This window comes from Ictidomys tridecemlineatus, chromosome 5 (genome assembly GCF_052094955.1).
Source record: "Ictidomys tridecemlineatus isolate mIctTri1 chromosome 5, mIctTri1.hap1, whole genome shotgun sequence".
Classification (NCBI taxonomy): domain Eukaryota; kingdom Metazoa; phylum Chordata; class Mammalia; order Rodentia; family Sciuridae; genus Ictidomys; species Ictidomys tridecemlineatus.
In genome coordinates this window covers 183,791,083-183,811,524 of record NC_135481.1, presented here as the reverse complement: position 1 = coordinate 183,811,524, position 20,442 = coordinate 183,791,083, and the positions used below count along the sequence as shown (strand labels likewise).

Sequence of the window (20,442 nt, the reverse complement as noted above, 5' to 3'; positions counted from 1 at the left end):
TACTGCAGTCCCACCAACAGTGTATAAGTGTGCCCTTTTCCTGATATCCATTCTTCCATTTTAAGCCCTGAGAGACAGAGCCCATGTCTTCCTCCCATTTCTGTCACTGGGACTAGACATGGAGTCAGTGCTCAGTAGTTATTTGACTGACCCAAGTAAGGGAGGAAAGTTTGCTCTACACCATTCCCCATTTTCTTGAAACAAAGTTCAAACACCTGAATACAGTCTACACAGCCTTGGGTATCTGTTTTCTTATGTATTCTGAAGGGAGTGATTTTCCCTAGATTAGAGACAGTAAACTGAAGTTGTCTAGAAATAAAGTAACAGGAGTTTATTCTTTGGTGGGAAGGAAGAATTTTCGAGAAGATTGGAGCAAATCGTACAATTAAGGGTAAGTAATAGTGGGGAGTAGTTGCTGTAACACTGTTTTTGATCTTAATCTAGTAGACATTTTTACTAGTAACTTGGATAAATAATATTCTTGTAATACAAATGATAACTGAGTTTAGAGTAGAATATCTTCATGCCCATATTTCCAACTGCTTTATGAGGTAGCCAAGGTAGATGTGAGGGAAACCCAGCTCAAGATACTGTGAGCTCACACATACCACAGAGGTAGGAAGCTTCTGATTCAATATCCCAGTACCTTTTTTTCATTTCTTGGTTCATTTGGGTACCAGGACTTTGATGAAGGACTTTGCAAAACATAAGGGCAACTCAGGAAAACGTTAGTGGTGGTTGGGGTCATGACCATAGCTTAGTGAGAGCAAAGGTGGGAAGTGGACTGCAGGATAGTCTGCACCTAGGTTCTAGAGTCAAACTGCTGGGGCTTCTCTCACAACTCTCTGTCTCTTTTTCACACATGCTGCGCGCGCACACACACACACACACGTGCACACATGTGCTCACTAAATCTCTCACAAGCTGGGTGAATTTATGTCATGTGCATAATCCCCTTCAAACTTATCCTCATGTGTGAAACAGGACTCCTAATAGTATCAGCTATACAGAATACCTACAATTAAGTGACACAGTGCTATTGTTTTTCAACTTTATTGAGCTATAACTGACAAAAAATTTTGTATATTTAAGGTATACAACTTGATGCTTTGATAAACATACGTTATGAGATAATCACCATGCTTGCATATCTTGTCTCTTACCTCATTGCCTGTCTGCCCACCTGCTTATCTTTTTTTTTTTCTTTTTTTGGTGAGAACACTTAAGATGTATCTCTTGGCAAATTTGAAGTATATAATGTAGTATTTTAACTGTTGCCACTATGTTATATATTGGATCTCCAAAATATTTTTTTACCTAACTGAAATTTGTACCCTTTGACCAACATCACCCCACCTACCCCTTCCCTCTGCCCCTGGCATCCACCATTCTGTTCTCTGCTTCTATGAGTCCATCATGTTATTTTATATTCCATATATAGATGAAATCATGCAGTATTTGTCTTTCTCATTCTGGCTTATTTCAAGTAGCATAGTATCCTCCATATTCATCCATGTTGTTGTAAATGGAATAATCTTTTTTTTTTTTAGTCTGAATAGTATTCTATTGTGCATATATATAGACCATACTTTCTTTAATCATTGATCTGTGGATACAAACACTTAAGAATATTTCCATATAGATAATAAATGGCAGTGTTTATAGAAGTGCTTATACTAGAGATCCAGAAATATAGCACATGAAGAACTGTTGAGCAAATTGGTGTTTGTTTGTTTAAACCAGGTAGGGAGGAGACTGTTGAAAAGCCAACTTAGGGTAGAATCAGGTTACTTACCACTGCTGTAAAGGAAGCATTTCATACCAATAAGCAGCAGTTAGGAGCTAGGACGTTAGGCTGTAATTTCATAAATAGTAATAAAGATTGTGATTCTACTATTAAGCAGGTAGAAGTAAAGCTGTTTTGGCAAAGGATTCGTCTTCAAGGATAGTAAATTTCTCACGGGAGCAATTGAATTTGAGGGTGGATTTGACAGGATTCTGTAGAAAGTATTCCTGCATTGATTAGACAATGAAAGTGGATAGTCTCTAACGTGTCTTCTATCCAAAGAGGCAGTAAGAATGTTCCAGCAGTCCAGCAGGAGGGTTTTTCGGTAAGAGAAAGCTAGGTGACCATTTATTTCACACAGCTCTTTGACCTTGGTCACTATACTTAACCTCTGTCAGTTTCTTTATCCAGAAAGTAATTAAACTTCTACTCCATGAGGTAGTTTTGAGGTTTAAATGAAAACACTTAGCATTACTCTGGATCCACATTAAATATCCTTGAATATTGCATATTATTGATTTGTAACTGAACTTTTTTGAGGTTTAATATGTATAAAGATGAGTAAACCAATTCTAAATGGTCTTGAATTTTTACAAAATAAGCACACTTACGTAACTACCACCTAAATCTGGATATAGAACTTTATCTGTACCCAGAAAACTCCTTTCATACTCCTTCTGATGTTAGTTGCTGTTACTAAAAAGAAAAAGAAGGTATAATTCCAAGCTGCCAAGGGAACAAGAAGCAATTTAAAAAAAAAAAAAAAAAAAAGGAGAACCTGGTGATTTTTGCATCTAGCTAAAGTGACTAACAGGAAAGTCTCATCTGGCCATGGCACAGCCTGTACAGTGGTTGGATCCTTTAAATGTAGTCATGACATGTAAGATTTGGGGACAGTGAAGAAATAGCTGTGAAATGATTTTATTCTCAAGCAAACCCTTTCTGTGTATGATTCTAATAGAGTCTACGGTAAGGACCACTTAAAAGTTCTAGATTTTAGATGTGAAAGAAGGAAAATGCATCTCTTAATTGTTCTCTCTTTGTTAGCCTGATGAAGACTTGTTCAATCCAGACTATGTAGAAGTGGATCGCATCTTGGAAGTGGCTCACACCAAGGATGCAGAGACAGGGGAGGTGGGTATGTTGCCATTTGCCTCTCCTAAAGCATCATCCCTTCCTTCACTGTGTCACTTATTAACATGTGGCTTCTGTCTTATTTTATTCATGTGTCATCATGAAGGGTGGCAAAGTGTGATTGACTCCTTTAATCTAGTAGGAAGAACCCTAAGTTTTTCTCCTGCTTCCTATCAGGAGGTGACACATTACCTGGTGAAGTGGTGCTCCCTGCCGTATGAAGAAAGCACTTGGGAGCTGGAGGAAGATGTGGATCCTGCAAAAGTTAAAGAATTTGAGTCTCTTCAAATTCTCCCTGAAATTAAACACGTGGTAATGTATCTATATTTCTGTCTGGTACCTTATGTGGTTGTGAAGCTGTGCTCCTAAGCCATTTCTGTGGCATCTTACCTTTGTCCTTCCCCCTGATGATCCTGCAGTTTAGGGTGTTTATTTCTCTGCCTATATCAGCCTGCAGCTCTATTTTGTTGTGTGTGACATTTAAGAAGCTTGGACATAGCTTAGATTTCTTGGTGTGTAGCTGTCATATGCAGTCAGGAAGATGGAAAATATAACAAATACCTGGCATGCAGAAGCAGCTCAGCAGATACTGTCTTTCTTAATTCTTGTTATCTCTTGATTCATCAGTGATCTCTTTTCTTTGTTTTATCCTTTTCCTTTACTCAACTGGAATATTCTTAATAGGAAGAATAGTCCTTTATCTGTAGATCCCTGGGGCCTCACAGAGAGAACATAGTGTTTTGATATAGATTTATTCAGTTGGTGTGTTTTCTTGATTCTGGAGTATTTGTGTATTTAGAGTATCAATCATTAAAAGGGGGAAGGATTGGAATCAAAGTCTTGTTAAGATAATTAGGAAAGAGAATTGTTGTTAAAGGATAAGATTGTAGACTGAAATGATCAGTTTTTGTTTTAAAAAATCACTATTTTCATATGAAAATCTCATACTGGTTCCTTATTAGTGTTATTTGTTGCTTTTACATTACTGGAACTCGAAACTCAGAAGACTAGACCTCAGCATTGAACTTAGATTCCTATTAGAATCCATTTAGGAGCAGTGTTTTGTTTTAGGTTTTTCTGCTATATGAAAGGTGTAAAGAGGCATTTTAAGATGCAGAATTGTGATTAGAAACTTGTAGTTTCATGTTGTTTGTCTACATGATTATTAAATTTCTCTCTTAACTCTCTCCTATATATACTGTTGTTCATTTTAAATTAAATTTGTCAGTCATTTATTAATATACTGTTGTTCATTTTAAATTAAATTTGTCAGTCATTTATTAAGCACCTGCTGTAGGTTGTGTCTTCTATGAGATATAATAAGAAACAAGGTACTGCCCCTGCCCACCAGGAGCTCAGTGTGGTGGAAGAATGGACAGCACAGGATGATTGTGATGTGCAGCATAATGCAGAAGCTAAGCAGGGTGGAAGCCAAGAGGACAAAGGAGTTCACTCTAACCCTATGTTATCATCTAGAAGTAATCAGGATTCTTACCTGTTCTCCCAGCTTAACTCCCACTTGGTTTCTCAGCCTGTGTGCATTTGGCAGGAATACAAGGGTAATTTGTGGTGATTTCACATTTTCTTTGCAGTTGTGAGGCTGTTGTCCTCCCCAGCTCTTAATGTACTATAGTATCCTTTTATACTTGCCCTTTTTTCCCCTAATTTATTTGTTTTCATTGAAAATGTACATTTTGAAATTTCATCTGAAGAATTCTAAATTTAAATTGTACCAAAGATATAATTAAAGCTATCTTTTTATGTGTTACAAAAAGGACAAATTCTAAATGGTACTTTGCCTGAATGACTTTTTTAAGGGATCTTATTCTAGATTTTGAAGTTTACAGGTAATCTTACCAGTCTTGACTCAATATCTAAATAAACCTAAAAGACGAAAAACCCAAAGCAGTGACTAGATCAGAAAGTAATACCTCTACATAAGAGCACTTACAAGGCAAAGTAGAAATCCATAGTGAAACTCTATCATGGTAGCTACAGGACTGAGAGTCAGGTACTTGAGTCTCTGAGGGCAAGGAAGCTCCTGTGAACTGGGTTGTTTGGGCTTCAGGGATCCAGGCTGAAGTCTGAACAGTTCCCATTGGCTAAGAAGAACGTTATTTCTTCAAGGGAACAGGGCATAAGAACTTATAGGAATATCTTCACTCAGAAGCTTTTAAGAGTTGTGGGTTTGGTTTTTTTTTGTTTTTTTTTTTAAGACTGGCATAATGTGTTTTCTCCCTTTGTTTCTCAAAACACCTGTAACTATGTATTGATAATGTCCAGCAGAGTCCCATTTCAAAGTCTAACCACACCAGAATACAGTTATCACATACTTTTCTAAAAGGCCATGAATAGCTTAGACTTAATTCCAAACATGAATGAAATAATTGAGGTTTTTTTTTTCTTTTTTTTAAATTTCATGGGTAAGTGACTTGGTTTTAGTTAATAGCATATCAAGTGAAAATTTGATTATAGTAATCCAAAGGTGAGCCATCAAAGACTGAAGTTATTATATGGAAAAATTATAGTCTCAATATTCTCATTTATACATATAGGCATACTAAGAATTTTTTATTTTTAAGATCTTAAAGTCTCATTTTGCCTATAAGCAAACTATGACTATCTAATAAAAAATAAATGAGATTTGTGGCTAGAAAGCTTAATACATAAAGATTTAAATTTTCCCCAAATTAATAAGTTCATTGTAATTCTAAATGAGATTCCAACTGGAATTTAAGAGAAGATTATTTTTAGAAACCATCGTTTTATAGGAAAAATAAAGTACTAAGGCTGCCTCTATTTTGTTTAAGGGGAATGTAAGGAATTTGATTGATTTTTTTTTTTTTTTTTTTTTGACATGTGCTAACTTTAGAAACTAACCAACACAATATTTGACCCACTGTACTTTGCTAAGCTGATACACAAAGTGCCATTTCCTGGTACAAAGAATTAACAGAATAAAAATAAAGTACTTGAATCAGCGAAAGAGATAAAAGACTTCTACAATGAAAACTACAGCATGCTAAAGAAAGAAATTAAAGAAGACCTTAGAAGATGGAAAGATCTACCTTGTTTTTGGATAGGCAGAATTAATATTGTCAAAATAATCATATTACCAAAAGCACTATAGATATTTAATGCAAATTCCAATCAAAATCCCAAGGACGTTTCTTATAGAAATAGTAAAAGCAGTCATGAAATTCATCTGGAAAAATAAGAGACCCAGAATAGCTAAAGCAATTCTTAGCAAGAAGAGTGAACCAAATAGAGTCACTATACCAGACCTTAAACTATACTACAGAGCAATAGTAGCAAGAACAGCATGGTGTTGGCACCAAAATAGACTGGTAGACTAATGGTACAGAATAGAGGACACAGAGACTAATTACAGTTATCTTATATTTGACAAAGGTGCCAGAAATGTACATTGGAGAAAAGATAGCCTCTTCATCAAATGGTGCTGGGAAAATTGGAAATCCATATGCAACAAAATGAAATTAAACCCCTATGTCTCGCCATGCACAAAACTCAAAAGTGAATTAAGGACCTAGGAATTAAACCAGAGACACTGCATCTATTAGAAGAAAAAGTAGGCCCAAAGCCCCATCATGTCAGATTAGGCCACAGCTTCCTTAATAAGACTCCTGTAGCGCAAGAATTAAAACCAAGAATCAATAAATGGGATGGATTCAAACTAAAAAGCTTCACTTCTCAGCAAAAGAAACAATCAGTGAGGTGAATAGAGAGCCTACGTTTGGGAACAAATTCTTACCACATGCATGTCAGAGTACTAATCTCTAGAATATATAAAGAACTCAAAAATCTTAACACCAAAAAAAACAAAAAACAAAAAACAAATAACCCAATCAACAAGTGGGTCAAGGAAATGAACAGACACTTCTCAGAAGAAGATATACAGTCAATCAACAAATATAAGAAAAAATGTTCAACATCGCTAGCAATTAGAGAAATGCAAGTCAAAACTAAAATTTCATCTCACTCCAGTCAGAATGGCAGCTATTAAGAATGCAAACAACAAAAAGTGTTGGCAAGGATGTGGGAGGAAAGGCACACTCATACATTGCTGGTGGGACTGCAAATTGGTACAACCAATATGGAAAGCAGTATGGAGAATCCTTGGGAAACTGGGAATGGAACCACCATTTGACCCAGCTGTCCCACTCCTTGGTCTATACCCAAAGGACCTAAAAACAGCATACTACAGGGACACCGCCCCATCAATGATTATAGCAGCACAATTCACAGTAAACTGTGGAACCAACCTAGATGCCCTTCAGTAGATGAATAGATAAAGAAAATGTAGTATATATATGCACAATGGAATATTATTCAGCATTAAAAGAGAATAAAATCATGGCATTTGCAGACAAATGAATGGAGCTGGAGAATATAATGCTCAGTGAAATTAGCCAATCCCAAAAAACCAAATGCCGATGGTCATTATTACCCTAAGTACATGTGTGAAGACACGAAGAATGTGACTCTACTTGGTGTACAACCAGAAATATGAGAAATTGTGCTCTATAAGTGTAATATGAATTGTAATGCATTTTGTTGTCATACATAACAAATTAAAATTAAAAATTTTAAATGATATAAAAAAGAATTAATAGAAACAAATTTTTAAATAGAAACTGAAAAAAAAAACACCTAATATTAGCTTGCAGGGAAATTAAAATTTAGAAGAAAATGGCATCCAGGAGTCTAAGCCATATAACACTTATCAAGTTTTAGGAGTGTCTATTTCTCTTCTTAATTACTTGTAAATTTTATAGAAGTATTTTTAAACTGTTAAAATTAGAAAATATAAGACTGCTCATTACTCAGAAAATTACAACTATAGTTTGAAACCAGCCTTTGGACAGTATTTGAGGTTTACCACCTTGCCAGTGATTGTATTATGCTCCTAACACCCTTTTCTTTGTACTGCACTTCGCGTTACTTCCTTAGGAACGGCCTGCTTCAGACTCCTGGCAGAAACTTGAGAAATCTCGAGAATATAAGAACAGTAACCAACTTCGGGAATACCAGCTAGAGGGAATGAACTGGCTTCTTTTTAATTGGTATAACAGGTAAGGCCAAAACCTACCCAGATATCTGTATCTGGAGGTAAACTGTTGCCTTCGCCTCAAAAACTGGCAGTAGCAGAGTGATGAGTGAGCAACATAGCCTCCATTTAGAATTGTTCAAGGCTGATTTTGCTTTTATTTTAGATGTTTCTTCAGCCAAAAGGAGAAATGAGGCCAGGCATGGAAGACATGCCTACAGTCCCAGCAGCTAGGGAGACTGAGGCAGGAGGATCACAAGTTTAATGCCAGCAATTTAGTGAGGCCCTAAGCAACTCAGTGAGATCCTATCTCAAAGGGCTGGGGATGTGGCTCAGTGTTTAAGCATACTGGGTTCAATCCCCAGTACAAAAAAAAAGGTGGGGAGAGAAATGATGTTTAGACATCCCTGACTTTGTGCCTTACTGGAAGCAAGGGAGTGGTGGGGGTCAACCTAGATGAAACAAAATACTAAATATTTTTAAAAACTGTTTTCTATCTCTAAGTCTTTAGTCTCCCTCACCCCCAACAAAAGGCTCTAAAAGAGAATGGATCTGAAATATAGCCCCCACTTTTGGACTTAAATTGTGAGCCATATATGTACTGGACTTATGTACTATAGCAGTCCATTTTGAATTTTTGGTGTTCTAGTTCTTGTCATTATCTGGTTCAACCAGATGAAATTTCAGAAAGGTGGGTTGAGATTTTCTTAATATTCTAGATTATACCCCATAATAGTGATTTTTAAGATTGTGTTGTTATGCAAAACCCATCTACATAGGATTCTGGACACCTATGTTCTAGCATAGTCAGTCTCTGCCACTTACTAAAGGTGTGACCCAGAGCATAATTCATCCAACCAGGCCTTGGGTTGCCCATCTGAACTGTGAGGGAGTGAGACCAGATGATGGACATACCCCTTCCAGAGCCATAGCTCTGGTATGCAGTCTGTGATTCTGGATCACTAGAAGAAACCAACATTTTTACTCTTAAGAAATTTATCACATGGTTTCAAACATCCTTTTTTTTCGTTAATATTTTTTTAGTTGTTAATGGACCTTTATTATATTTTATTTATATGCAATGCTGAGAATCAAACCCAGTGCCTCGCATGTGCTAGGCAAGCGCTCTACCACTGAGCTACAACCCCAGCCTCTCAAATGTTGTCCTTTGATAACATCAAATGATAAATGATGAGAACCATATAACTTATCATCTTTTTATTTTTATCTTGGCTGCTAGGAAGTTTTTCAATTACAAAAACTCGCTTAGGTTTGAAGCATTTTTTCCTCGATATTATTTTAATATTTAGTATTTTTTTTTTTTAGTTTATATTTTAATAGACTTATTTCTATATTTTCTCCCAAGTTGGCATAGTTCCATTTTGGAAGTAGGAAGGGTATGAATAATAATAAAAAATAAGCCTGTTTCATCTCTATAAAATGAAAACAAAGCCTTCACTGATGACCATACCAATCAAGGTATACTTGTGAAGCTTTCATTATTATTATTCTTTTAGGTTTTTTTTTTCGTTTTTACCAACTTCTAACAGCTCTACTATATTGATAATGCATTACCTGTATTTCTTCCTCTCTACAGAAAAAACTGTATTTTGGCTGATGAGATGGGCCTAGGGAAAACCATCCAGTCCATCACATTCCTTTCAGAAATATTCCTCAGAGGAATCCATGGCCCTTTTCTCATCATCGCTCCTCTCTCCACCATTACTAACTGGGAGCGGGAGTTCCGAACATGGACAGAGATGAATGCCATTGTGTACCATGGCAGCCAGATCAGCAGGCAGATGATCCAGCAATATGAAATGGTGTACAGAGATGCACAGGTGAGCCTCACACAAATCACAGAGACCCAGGGACTGCTTGAGTTCAGAATATCCTATCTACTACTTATCTTCAGGAGTTTCAGATTCCTATACTTTTGATAACTCTTGACTTACTCTGTTGAGTCATATGTTTGTTGAAGCTGATTTCTTGCCCTTATAGTTTATTTTAATTTATGATAAAATGTAGGATTAGTGGGCATGCTTTCATATACCTCTGAGATACCTCAGAGATCTTTTCTTGGCTTTTAGTGTTGGCTTATGAAGTTGCTTTTATATGCAGATTTTATCTGGATTGTTATGTGCTCAGTGAAGGAAGTGAGAAGAATTGTCATACAGTGGATAAATTTCTAGCCAGGGAGTTTGGAGAGGAGGTAGACACATTGGATAGTTAAAGAGAAAACAGGTTTCATGTTATTAAAAGCACAACAGAATTTTTTAAAAGATTTTGTTACATATAATCACTTTGTTGAGTATGGTTATATGTTTGTCTTCAGCACTGGTTTTTACAATTAAGCAAGGTAAAAAGTAAATGACTCCAATCAGGAAAGCCATTTGCTCTCCCCAGGGGTTCCATAGACAGCAAGAGACATTTGGGAGAAATTTCACATGTGCTCTAACATCATGCAGCTCTGCTTTTGAAATGTGATGGCAACACCAAGAAAGGCTGAATGACCAAGGTGTGTCCTCTCCAATAGCACTTGCCCTGAGTCAATCTATGCTAGAACCTGAGTTATAAGATGAAACTATTTAAATCTGAAAAGTGGCAGGGGTTTTTCCTGGATTCAAGCTATACATGGTTTAGATCAAGTTCTAGGTGGAGGTGTGTGAATCAACCCCATCTTCTTTCTTTATCATAGTAGTTAGTAAATGATAGGCTCCCTGATTTCTTACATAGCTTATCCTTGTCTCCTTTTTGTCAATACTTGCTGCCTTACTTGTTTCATGGATGTGAAGTCTCTCTTTGCTAAGTAGTAGATTCATTATTGCATTCTCTATTTTATTCTTATATATTCTCCTTTCTCACAAGAAGAAAAGGGCTGAGGATATGGCTCAGTTGGTAAAGTGCTTGTCTTGCATGCACAAGGCTCTGGGTTCAATCCCCAGCACCAAAAAAAAAAAAAAACTTATCTCACAAGAGGAAAGCATTGTGTTGGCTTCTCACTTAAGCCTTAGTATTTAACAGTGCTTTCTTCTCAAATTCAGCAGGCGACCCATTTGCAGAGTTCTTTATACCATTAGCCATGGTAAAAAGCTCTGCCTTTGGTTGTGTCATCCTCAGGGAAACCCCCTCTCAGGAGTCTTCAAGTTCCACGTTGTCATCACAACATTTGAAATGATCCTGGCAGATTGTCCAGAGCTGAAGAAGATTCACTGGAGCTGTGTGATAATTGATGAGGCCCACCGGTTGAAGAATAGGAACTGCAAACTTCTGGAGGGGCTAAAGCTCATGGCTCTGGTGAGAGTTAGCCAGCTTTTTACATAAATAAATACAGCTTTCTTCCATTCAAGGTAGAGGAAGTTTTCCTCAGACGTGTCACTTACATGTATATACATAGTCCTTTTGCCACAAATTGAATCCAATTTGGCTCATGGAATTCTTAAGTAGCATGAAATTTGGGGCCTGAAAATGTAAGCTGTTTTGGTTTGTTTCTGGGTCTTGAATGAACTGGTACCACACATGATGACCTTTTAATGTTAATGCATTGGAACAGTGTCAGTTTGTGGTGAGTAGGTATTTCATAAGTGAATGAATGAATGAATGCTTTAGTTAACATGAAATTGCTGCTGGAATCAGTGATGTGAAAGAAAAGTTGACCCATTTGATGACTACCCCTATGAAGTGTTGGCACTTCATCTTTTCATTAAGGTTGAATAGAATGCCCCAAATTTAAGCACACAATGCCCTGATTTAATTTTCCCCACTAAAATGTACTATTTGGATAGCTCGAACACTTTTTATCATGTGCTTTTAATTTGTATAGGAACATAAAGTGCTGCTCACTGGAACACCTTTGCAGAACTCTGTGGAAGAACTCTTCAGTTTGCTAAATTTTTTGGAGCCATCACAATTTCCTTCAGAGACTGCTTTCCTGGAAGAGTTTGGAGATCTGAAAACAGAGGAACAGGTAAGAGGGGCCCAAAGGATTGAGGAGGTAATGTGATAGTTACCTTCACATCAAGAAAAGAGCAAGTCATTATAGGGACAGGATTTTGCATCTCTGGTAAAATGAGCATTACCTCCTTTATTTTCTGTATTTGTTTATATTGGAGAGGACCACCTGATTATTTGTAATTCCTATTACTACAAAGGATAGATGACTCGGCATCCAAAATGTCTTACGTTAGCATATTAGGCCTTCTGCTTCACTGAGCTCCTTTGTGCATTCAGTGGTTTTGCTCACAGGTCTGACCATAGAAGCATGATGTTTGACCTCAGGAGCATGATGCTTTTCTTCTGCTTCCCTCATCCCTTCATCCTTCCTCCTACATAATGAACAACTTGTTCCCAGGCCTACCTTCTTGATTACAATACAGTACACTGTTGTAAGGCAGATTGAAGAGTCTATAGGTAATAGAGATGCCATGCAAGGCTTTTATTATAGGAATGACATAATTAACCCTGCTAAATTAATTTAGCAATGGTGTGAAAGTGGGTTGGGGCAAAGAATTGGGGGACTGAAAAGGTTTGGAAATTTCACTAAGAGATATCAAGAATACATTCTGTAATTCCATTCTGTTTCTTTCTACTTGTGATGCAAGTCAGAATTTGAGAACAGTGAAAAATCAAACATAATTCCCCTCCTCTACATTTGCCCTGTCTGTTGATCCTTCAGAATTCCTCTCTTCATTTTTGGACCACTGGAAATGCATCCTCTTCTCCCATTGCACTTAATTTGTGGTATGCATTTTTTCTTCTTCCTAGACAATGATCTCCTTGAGGACAAGGCCCACATCTTCTCCAAACTTGTGTTTGTTGTATTGACCAGCACAGTGTCTGGCATATAGTATACTCTAAATGATTCAAGGTATGAACCAAGTGAAGGGCAAAAGCTGAACCCAGCATGTGGCAGATTGACATTTGTCCCTATCTTTAACAATTAGCTAGCTGTGTCTTTTCTCTTTGGGCTTTTTTACATAGTAATTCCTTATCCATTTTGGGGGATTAGATTCCTAAGTACCCTTGGTTGTTAAAATCAAAGTCTCATAAGAGAGTCAGGTTTAAGATTGGGGTTAGTTAGAAGAAAACCATTAAAATGGCATCAAATGTCTTTTTTAAATTTAAAAATTATTTTTAATTGATAAAAAGAATTATATATTGTGTCTTAAGATATGTATATGTGATAGATGGCTAAATAGAGCTGGTATATGCATTACTTTACCTACTATGTGGTAAGAACAGTCGATCCATTCTTACAGCAGTCTTCAAGAAAATGTTGTTATTAATTATAGTTGCCATGTTTTACAATAGATGTCTTGAGCTCGTTTCTCCCACATAACTGAAGTTTTGATCAACATCTGCCCAGGCCCCACACCATAGACCAGTTTCTAGTTACCAGTATTCTACCCTCTGTTTTTATGAGATATCTGTATTTTAAAAGACAGTGAATAAATTGGTAGAAAGCATCTGTTTCCAAAGTAAAGCATATTCACCTGTTTCAATAACTCACTCTCTAGTGACTGTCAGTCACAGTGTATTAAAGAAGCATTGCCACAGCAGATTCCACCCCTTTTATAAAAATTAAACAACCTTTTCTGACTTGAAACTAGATTTTTTTTTCATTATCATTTTCCCTTATTCTCCCATTAGGCTTAATTTTTCTGATATTACATTTTAGCCCCAGGTTAACTCAGGTGTTTTGACTTTGAATCCCTTACTCTCCCTCCCTGCCCCTCCAACCTCAGTTGTCTTCCTGGGAGAGGGAACAAGTCACCTTGCTGGTGCATTCATGTGAGTGGAGATCTCTGTCCAGGCTTGGACTGTCAGGATAAAAATAGATCATAGCAAAGAATACCATCAGGATTGAAATGTCTCTGATGTAACAACTGCCACAAAGGAATGGGAGGTGTCAGTGTATGACATTAATTTCCTATACTATTACCCCCAAACACATATGCTGGTGCTGTTGTTTAAAAGACATTGATGGATTCCATTTTCAGATTGCCTCTACGTCCTGTGTTGTTTCAGCATCTAAGTCTTCACTTTGAGATATATTATGTGTTCCTCCTAACAAGATTTAAAATATTCTTCAGTTAATCCCTGTAATGTATGTGTGTTAGAGAAGAGTGAGAGAGAGGTTTGTTTTCTCCATCCTAGAGAATAGGTACTTTCTTCTTTTTGCCTTTTTAATCTTGTGAGATTGTCGTAAGTTCTTGGTAATTTGTGAATTAAAGCTAGATTCTTTTTTTCCTTCTAGTGCTATTTTAAACTCCCCCTTTTGGAATCTGATCTTTCTTTTAGTCTGCTACTGCAGTACTATGATTTAGATATCCAAGAGATGTTAGCAAAGCTTTGAATCCCCCACAGTAATCATTCAGTTAGGATTGGGGCTGGTAAATAGATCTCATTTCTCTAAACAGGTAAAGAAACTGCAGTCCATCCTAAAACCAATGATGCTTCGGCGCCTGAAAGATGATGTGGAAAAGAACCTTGCTCCCAAACAAGAGACAATCATTGAAGTAGAACTTACCAATATCCAGAAAAAGTACTACCGTGCCATCCTGGAGAAAAACTTTTCCTTCTTGACCAAGGGAGCAAATCAGCACAACATGCCCAATCTTATCAACACCATGATGGAGCTGAGAAAATGCTGTAACCATCCCTATCTGATCAATGGTAAGTTGAATCAGAGGCAGTAACTCAGGACAGGCACAAGCGTCTGCCAGAAGCCAATGATAAGTCAAAGATCTTGTGTATTGAGTTCTCATTATATGCTCTACATATATAATCTCACCTTTTTACACAGTATAAACTGAAGTTGATGGATTTGCCTAAGGAGTCTTGCTAAAAAACACACAGAGCTAAGTTTGGAACTTCCTTCTCTGACTCTACTGGTCACTCAGTTCTGCCTTTATTTACTCACAAGCTAGCCTACACTTTCCACTCACGGATGGAAAATTATAACTTTGCTAAATAGATAGTGCTGCAGTGAGATTAAAACTCTGCAGATAAAGTTAACAGTTCACTAGTTAGAAAAGATTTTGAGAGGTTTTTTTTTTTCCTTTATTTGTAGTTGGACACAATACCTTTATTTTTTAAATTTATTTTTATGTGATACTGAGGATGGAACCCAGTTACTCACGCATGCTGTGCGAGCGCTCTACCTCTGAGCCACAACCCCAGCCCTTGAGAGGTATTTTTATAATGAGACTTTTTTAGAAAAAAAATAAAATGTGACTTGGATTCTTTTACGAGTTTTGTGAAGACAAGGTATGAAAGCCTTTTTTGTCAAATCTCTGAGACAATTTCTTTACCTACATGAGTCAGCTTAGGACTTGACATCTCAGTCCTCTCTCTACTTAGTGAAAACTCCTTGAAAAGCAAAGCACTTTCATTGGCCCTCCCTCCAACAGTGAGTGAACTGCCAAGGGCACATTCCAGGAACACACACCCAGCAGCATCTTCCCACTGGATTGTTGGTCCAGAATCTAACAAGAACCCATTTCACTTTTTCCAGGGTCTATAAAACAGCAGCTTTTACCCTTATATTTTGTTCAAAGAATTGTTCCATTCATTTTCAGGGGCAGAGGAAAAAATTTTAGAGGATTTCCGAAAAACCCACAGCCCTGATGCCCCTGATTTTCAGCTGCAGGCCATGATTCAGGCAGCAGGGAAGCTGGTGCTGATTGATAAACTGCTCCCTAAGCTAATTGCTGGTGGCCACAAAGTGCTCATCTTCTCTCAGATGGTGCGCTGCCTGGATATCCTGGAAGATTATCTCATCCAAAGAAGGTGAGCCTGTGTCAAAGCTCTGCATCCAGTACTGTGGGCAGCTCCTTTTCTTTGATCTTTCTGGTCCAGCCACACATTCAAAAATGGAGAAACGGAATCTTCTCTTAAAGATTGATAAAATTCAAAGTTCATCTTATGACCAAGTATACTCAAGTTTAATTGGAGTGAATTTCATGGACTATAATATGGAATCCTTATTTTGCTTAAGAAAAAACCCGTACGATTATGTTCATATTAATTGAAGTTAATAATTGAAATAGCATTACAAAAGGTTAAGAAAGCAATTTACATTTTTTGTTGCTGCTTAATGATGAAATACATCCCATCAGGCATTGCTGCTTTAAGTTTCTGAAAATGCATAACCTGACAGTTCAGAAAGCCTTTATGTCCTTCTCAGCCAGTTCTCTAAGGTTTTATAATACACTGGCTATGGCCTCTCAGTTCATTTCTTATTTGTAATTCCATGAACCTAAGTTTCGTTACTCATGCAAATGAAATGCCCATGTTATTATGCTGATGATTTGAATTCTGTGTGGGAACCACATTTGTCACATATCATATACCTTACCTTAGATTTTTAGTCACTGTGATACATCAGTGATCTGAAGATAACCAATGGGTTTTTACAAATGTACTTTTAACAATAAAAGACTTTTCAAGATTACAGAAACTAAGTAGCTTATGCATTGCTAAGTTTAAAGAACATATTAGTTTTCAAATAATAAAATTTTGCATATATCAAGTGTCTTAACCATGTTTTTATCCTTTAAGATTCTGTTTGCCCTCATGTATTACATGTACTTTATAGAAAAGTATTAAAGTAAAAAATATTAAAGAAAATGACAATTTTATAAGCATGTTAAAATTTAATATTATGTACAAAGTTGTTCAAAATCTAGTTAGCCTATAAAAGAATTTCTCAGAGCTCCATAGTAGAGACATTATTACTGGATTATAGAATTAATTAATTATAATTATAGAATTATAGAGACATTATTTTTTTCCTTAGATGAAGCTACTCTGAATAAATTAAACTGACAAAGCAGTTTTGTAGTTTATAAATTCACCAAAGATTAGGAATTCATTGCCAAAGCATTTGCTTAATATAAATATCTTATTCTTCAAAACATATACAATTGTTAGTTTTTAGGGTTTTTTTTCTTTCTTTCTTTCTTTTTTTTTTTTTTAAGATTCCTGAAAATAAATAATAGTGTAATTAATAGACTTTTGGTAAGTATGGAAGTTTTCATTTAGCTCTCTTTTATGCTGGTTTTTTTTTATCATTTATTGCAATTTTGTGTTCAAATTCAGTATTAAATAATTTGTCTTGAAAATATGGAAACATGTAATACTACAACTTAGAGAAGTCCTTGTTTATGCTTGGGGGTCTACCCTTTTCATCTCCCCCCCCCATATGTTATGTTTATTTGTTTGAACTGGGATAATATTCTACAACAAAAATATTTCACTTTTTGTTGTACTAGGCATTGAACCCCAGGGCCCATGTACCACAGACTCCACCCCTTTTTATTTTTTTATTTTGAGATAAAGTCTCACTTATTTCCCCAGGCTAGCCTCGAACTTTGCAGTTCTCCTGCCTCCCAAATCTCTGGAATTACAAATGTATACCACCATACCCAGCTATAACTCACATTTAAGATTTTTTTCTTTATTTTTCTACAGCAAAATTTTGATGATCAACATGACATACTGTCCCACAATTTTCAATTTTTCAGCATTTTAGGGGGTTTGGTGAATGAATATCCCTTTATCATCATTGTGATTATTTCCAGTTAAGTCCCTAAGGTAAATTCTGATGTACATTTTTTTTAGATGCTTGATACATATTTCCAAAATGTCCTCTAATAAGAGGGTTTTATTTATATGCTTTTAAGTCTAAGAACACTTTTTTCCTGTATTCTGATCAATACCCTTAATCTTTGCTAATTCTGTAAGTCAGAATTATGGTCTATAATTTCTATTTCTGATTACTTAAATGAAAATGAATATTGTTCATATTACCTATTTCTTTTTTATGGATTGCTTATGCATGTTGTTCAATGACTTCCTATTGCTCTTTGATTTTTAATTAATTTATGAGAATTTTAAGAATATGTTGGGGAGACTGAGGCAGGAGGATCTCAAGTTCAGGGCCAACCTGGGCAACTTAGCAAGTTCCTGTCTCAAAAAAAGGGGGGAGGGTGCTGGGGATGTAGCTCAGAAGTGGAAGTCTCCCATGTTCAATCCCCAACACAAGATACACAAACACTCTTCCAGTTTTATTTTTATCTTTCAATTTTATTTATGAGTGTGGGTTTTTATTTACTTTTAGAAGTGCTAAATTTTGTAATAGTCAAATTTTTGTCTTGAAACTTAAGTTTAGGGCTGGGGTTGTAGTTCAGTTGTAGAACTCTTGCCTTGCACATGTGAAGCACTGGGTTCAATCCTCATCACTCATAAAAATAAATAGATAAAATAAGGTATTATGTCATTCTACAACTAAAAAAATTTTTTTTTTAAACTTTAAGTTTAAATTCTTATTTGTGCTTACTTTTAAGCTAAATGCCTAAATTAATATGCTTTAAAGTTTCCCCTACTTTTAACCATTTTCTTGTCATTCTTGTATGGTTTACTCACCCCAGCTTCATCCAGTAGGTTCTTCTGTCTTTCATATTATTACTTTTTTAAATTTAGTTTTTATTTTCATCAAAATTATATATGCACATGATTTGAAGAGCCAAATCATTTTATTAGTTATGAAAAAATGAATGTTCTAATTCACTTTCCCTTTTCCCCAGTTTTCCACACTTCAGAAGCAGTTACTTTCTTCCTTATGCTGTTTCTCTAGTATACTGCTCAATTTAAATAATATTATTAGTTGTAATTCCTTGATATTTTTTAATTTTAGGAATTATCTGTTCTTATAATGGAAAATGAATGTTTAGACTTTCATTGCCCTTCTACATCCTACTTTATATTTCACTTTATATTTCACAGTGTATGCAACTTCTGTCCTGTCTTCTCAGTATGCCATGTAATATTTGGGAGTAGGTTAATATTCTGGGTTAGATTAGTATTCCGGGTTTATTGTGACTTAAGTTAAAACATAGCTCAACCATGTAGTGTATATTTACCTTTTTTTGCTTGCACAGTTTTTATTCTTTGAAGATCAAAATTATGTTTTCACTTGATTGCTTATTTTTTATATGATTATTATAATTCAGCTGCAACTGTAACCTGGTTGGCTAAATCTCCTCTTTGTATGTTCTGACCCATCAGTCTTCAGTGCTATATCTCCTTAGACCTGACCTCTTCCCCCAGTGTGTTACTCTTCCTATTAAGTGCTAATCTGCCTTCTGGCATCCTGCTGATAGGTTTCTTTCCTTCTCTCTTGACTTAGATCTCCTTTGGTGAATTCCATGTTGGAGCACCTCTTCTAGGTACTTCTGAGGAAGGGTAAATGATAGGTGAATTTTCAGACACTGGTAGAAAATGTTTTTAGTCTGCCCTCATTCTTAAATAGTAGTTTGGCTGGATTTGAGATTGTAGGTTAGAAATTCTTTTCCCACAGGATTTTGAAGGTGTTACTACACTCACTGTCATCTAGCTTCCTAAGTTGCTGTTGACAAATTCTAAGACCTCTCAGATTCCTGGTCTATATATGTAATATGTTTTTCTTTTTCTTTTTCGAAGCTTGTATATATTCTCTTTGATCCCTGTCCTATGAAATTTTACAATGAAGCACCTCATCATTCTGGATACTGGTCTTTCCTCCATAAGTTCCTTGGGTTTTAATGAACTCATGATAGTTTCTGATGAATAGTTCTACGGTCAATCAAGTCTTTGTTCCCCCATGTATAATGTGTTGATTTACTCTAAGTACTTCCAAGATTTTCTTTTAATATTTGATTTTCAGCCGTTTGTGATATCTGGAATGCATACTGCTCAGAGTTCACTAAGCTTCCTGGTTATGTTAAATTAATGTCTTTCTTTAAGTTCGGGGTGCTTTTGGTTGTTATTTCTTCAATTTCTTTTTGCCCCATTCTCTTGTTTCTTCGTGAGACTCCGAATTACTTGTGTATTTGACCTTTAGGTATTATACAAAGGTCCATAGGTTCTGTTCTTTTTTCTTTCTTCTCCTTTTTATATTTTAATCTTTTATATCTGTCTTTTGTTGTGACTTACCTGTCTTCAAGTTTATTGACTTCTCTGTCATTTCCAACATGCTTAAATAAGCCAACCCATTGCTTAATTTTAGAGGGTTTGTTTTGGTTTGTTTTTTAGTTCTAAGTTTCTGTTTGTGGCTTAGTGGTAGAGCACTTGCCTAGCATGTGTGAGGCACTGGGTTCTATTATCAGCACCACACATAAGCAAATAAATAAATAAAGGTCCATCAATAACTAATAAAAATATTTTTTAAAAAGATTTCTGTTTGATTCTTTTAAAATATTTTTTTAGTTGTTGATAGACCTTTATTTTATTTATGTATTTGTATGTGGTGCTGAGGAATTGAACCCAGAGCCTCAAACATGCCAGGCAAGTGCGCTACCACTGAGCCCCACCCCAACCCCTCTGTTTGATTCTTTGTTTACTAGTGTTTTGGTTTTCTGCTTGCATTTCCTATTTTCATTAATTATTTGCATTTGTTTGTTGAGCATAATTA

General features: G+C 36.0%; 1 protein-coding gene across 5 annotated transcripts in view; it reads left to right on the top strand.

The window, feature by feature from the left end:
- Window positions 1-20,442, top strand: part of Chd6 (chromodomain helicase DNA binding protein 6) — a 239,790-nt gene that overhangs the window by 146,401 nt on the left and 72,947 nt on the right. For all 5 annotated transcript variants that reach the window (XM_078051794.1, XM_021729477.3, XM_013360568.4 and 2 more), the window contains 8 exons: window positions 2,834-2,920; window positions 3,098-3,232; window positions 7,892-8,013; window positions 9,586-9,829; window positions 11,109-11,285; window positions 11,812-11,955; window positions 14,408-14,663; window positions 15,569-15,779. In XM_078051794.1, coding sequence (XP_077907920.1) covers window positions 2,834-2,920; window positions 3,098-3,232; window positions 7,892-8,013; window positions 9,586-9,829; window positions 11,109-11,285; window positions 11,812-11,955; window positions 14,408-14,663; window positions 15,569-15,779 — 1,376 coding nt within the window. The remainder of the gene's footprint in view (window positions 1-2,833; window positions 2,921-3,097; window positions 3,233-7,891; window positions 8,014-9,585; window positions 9,830-11,108; window positions 11,286-11,811; window positions 11,956-14,407; window positions 14,664-15,568; window positions 15,780-20,442) is intronic.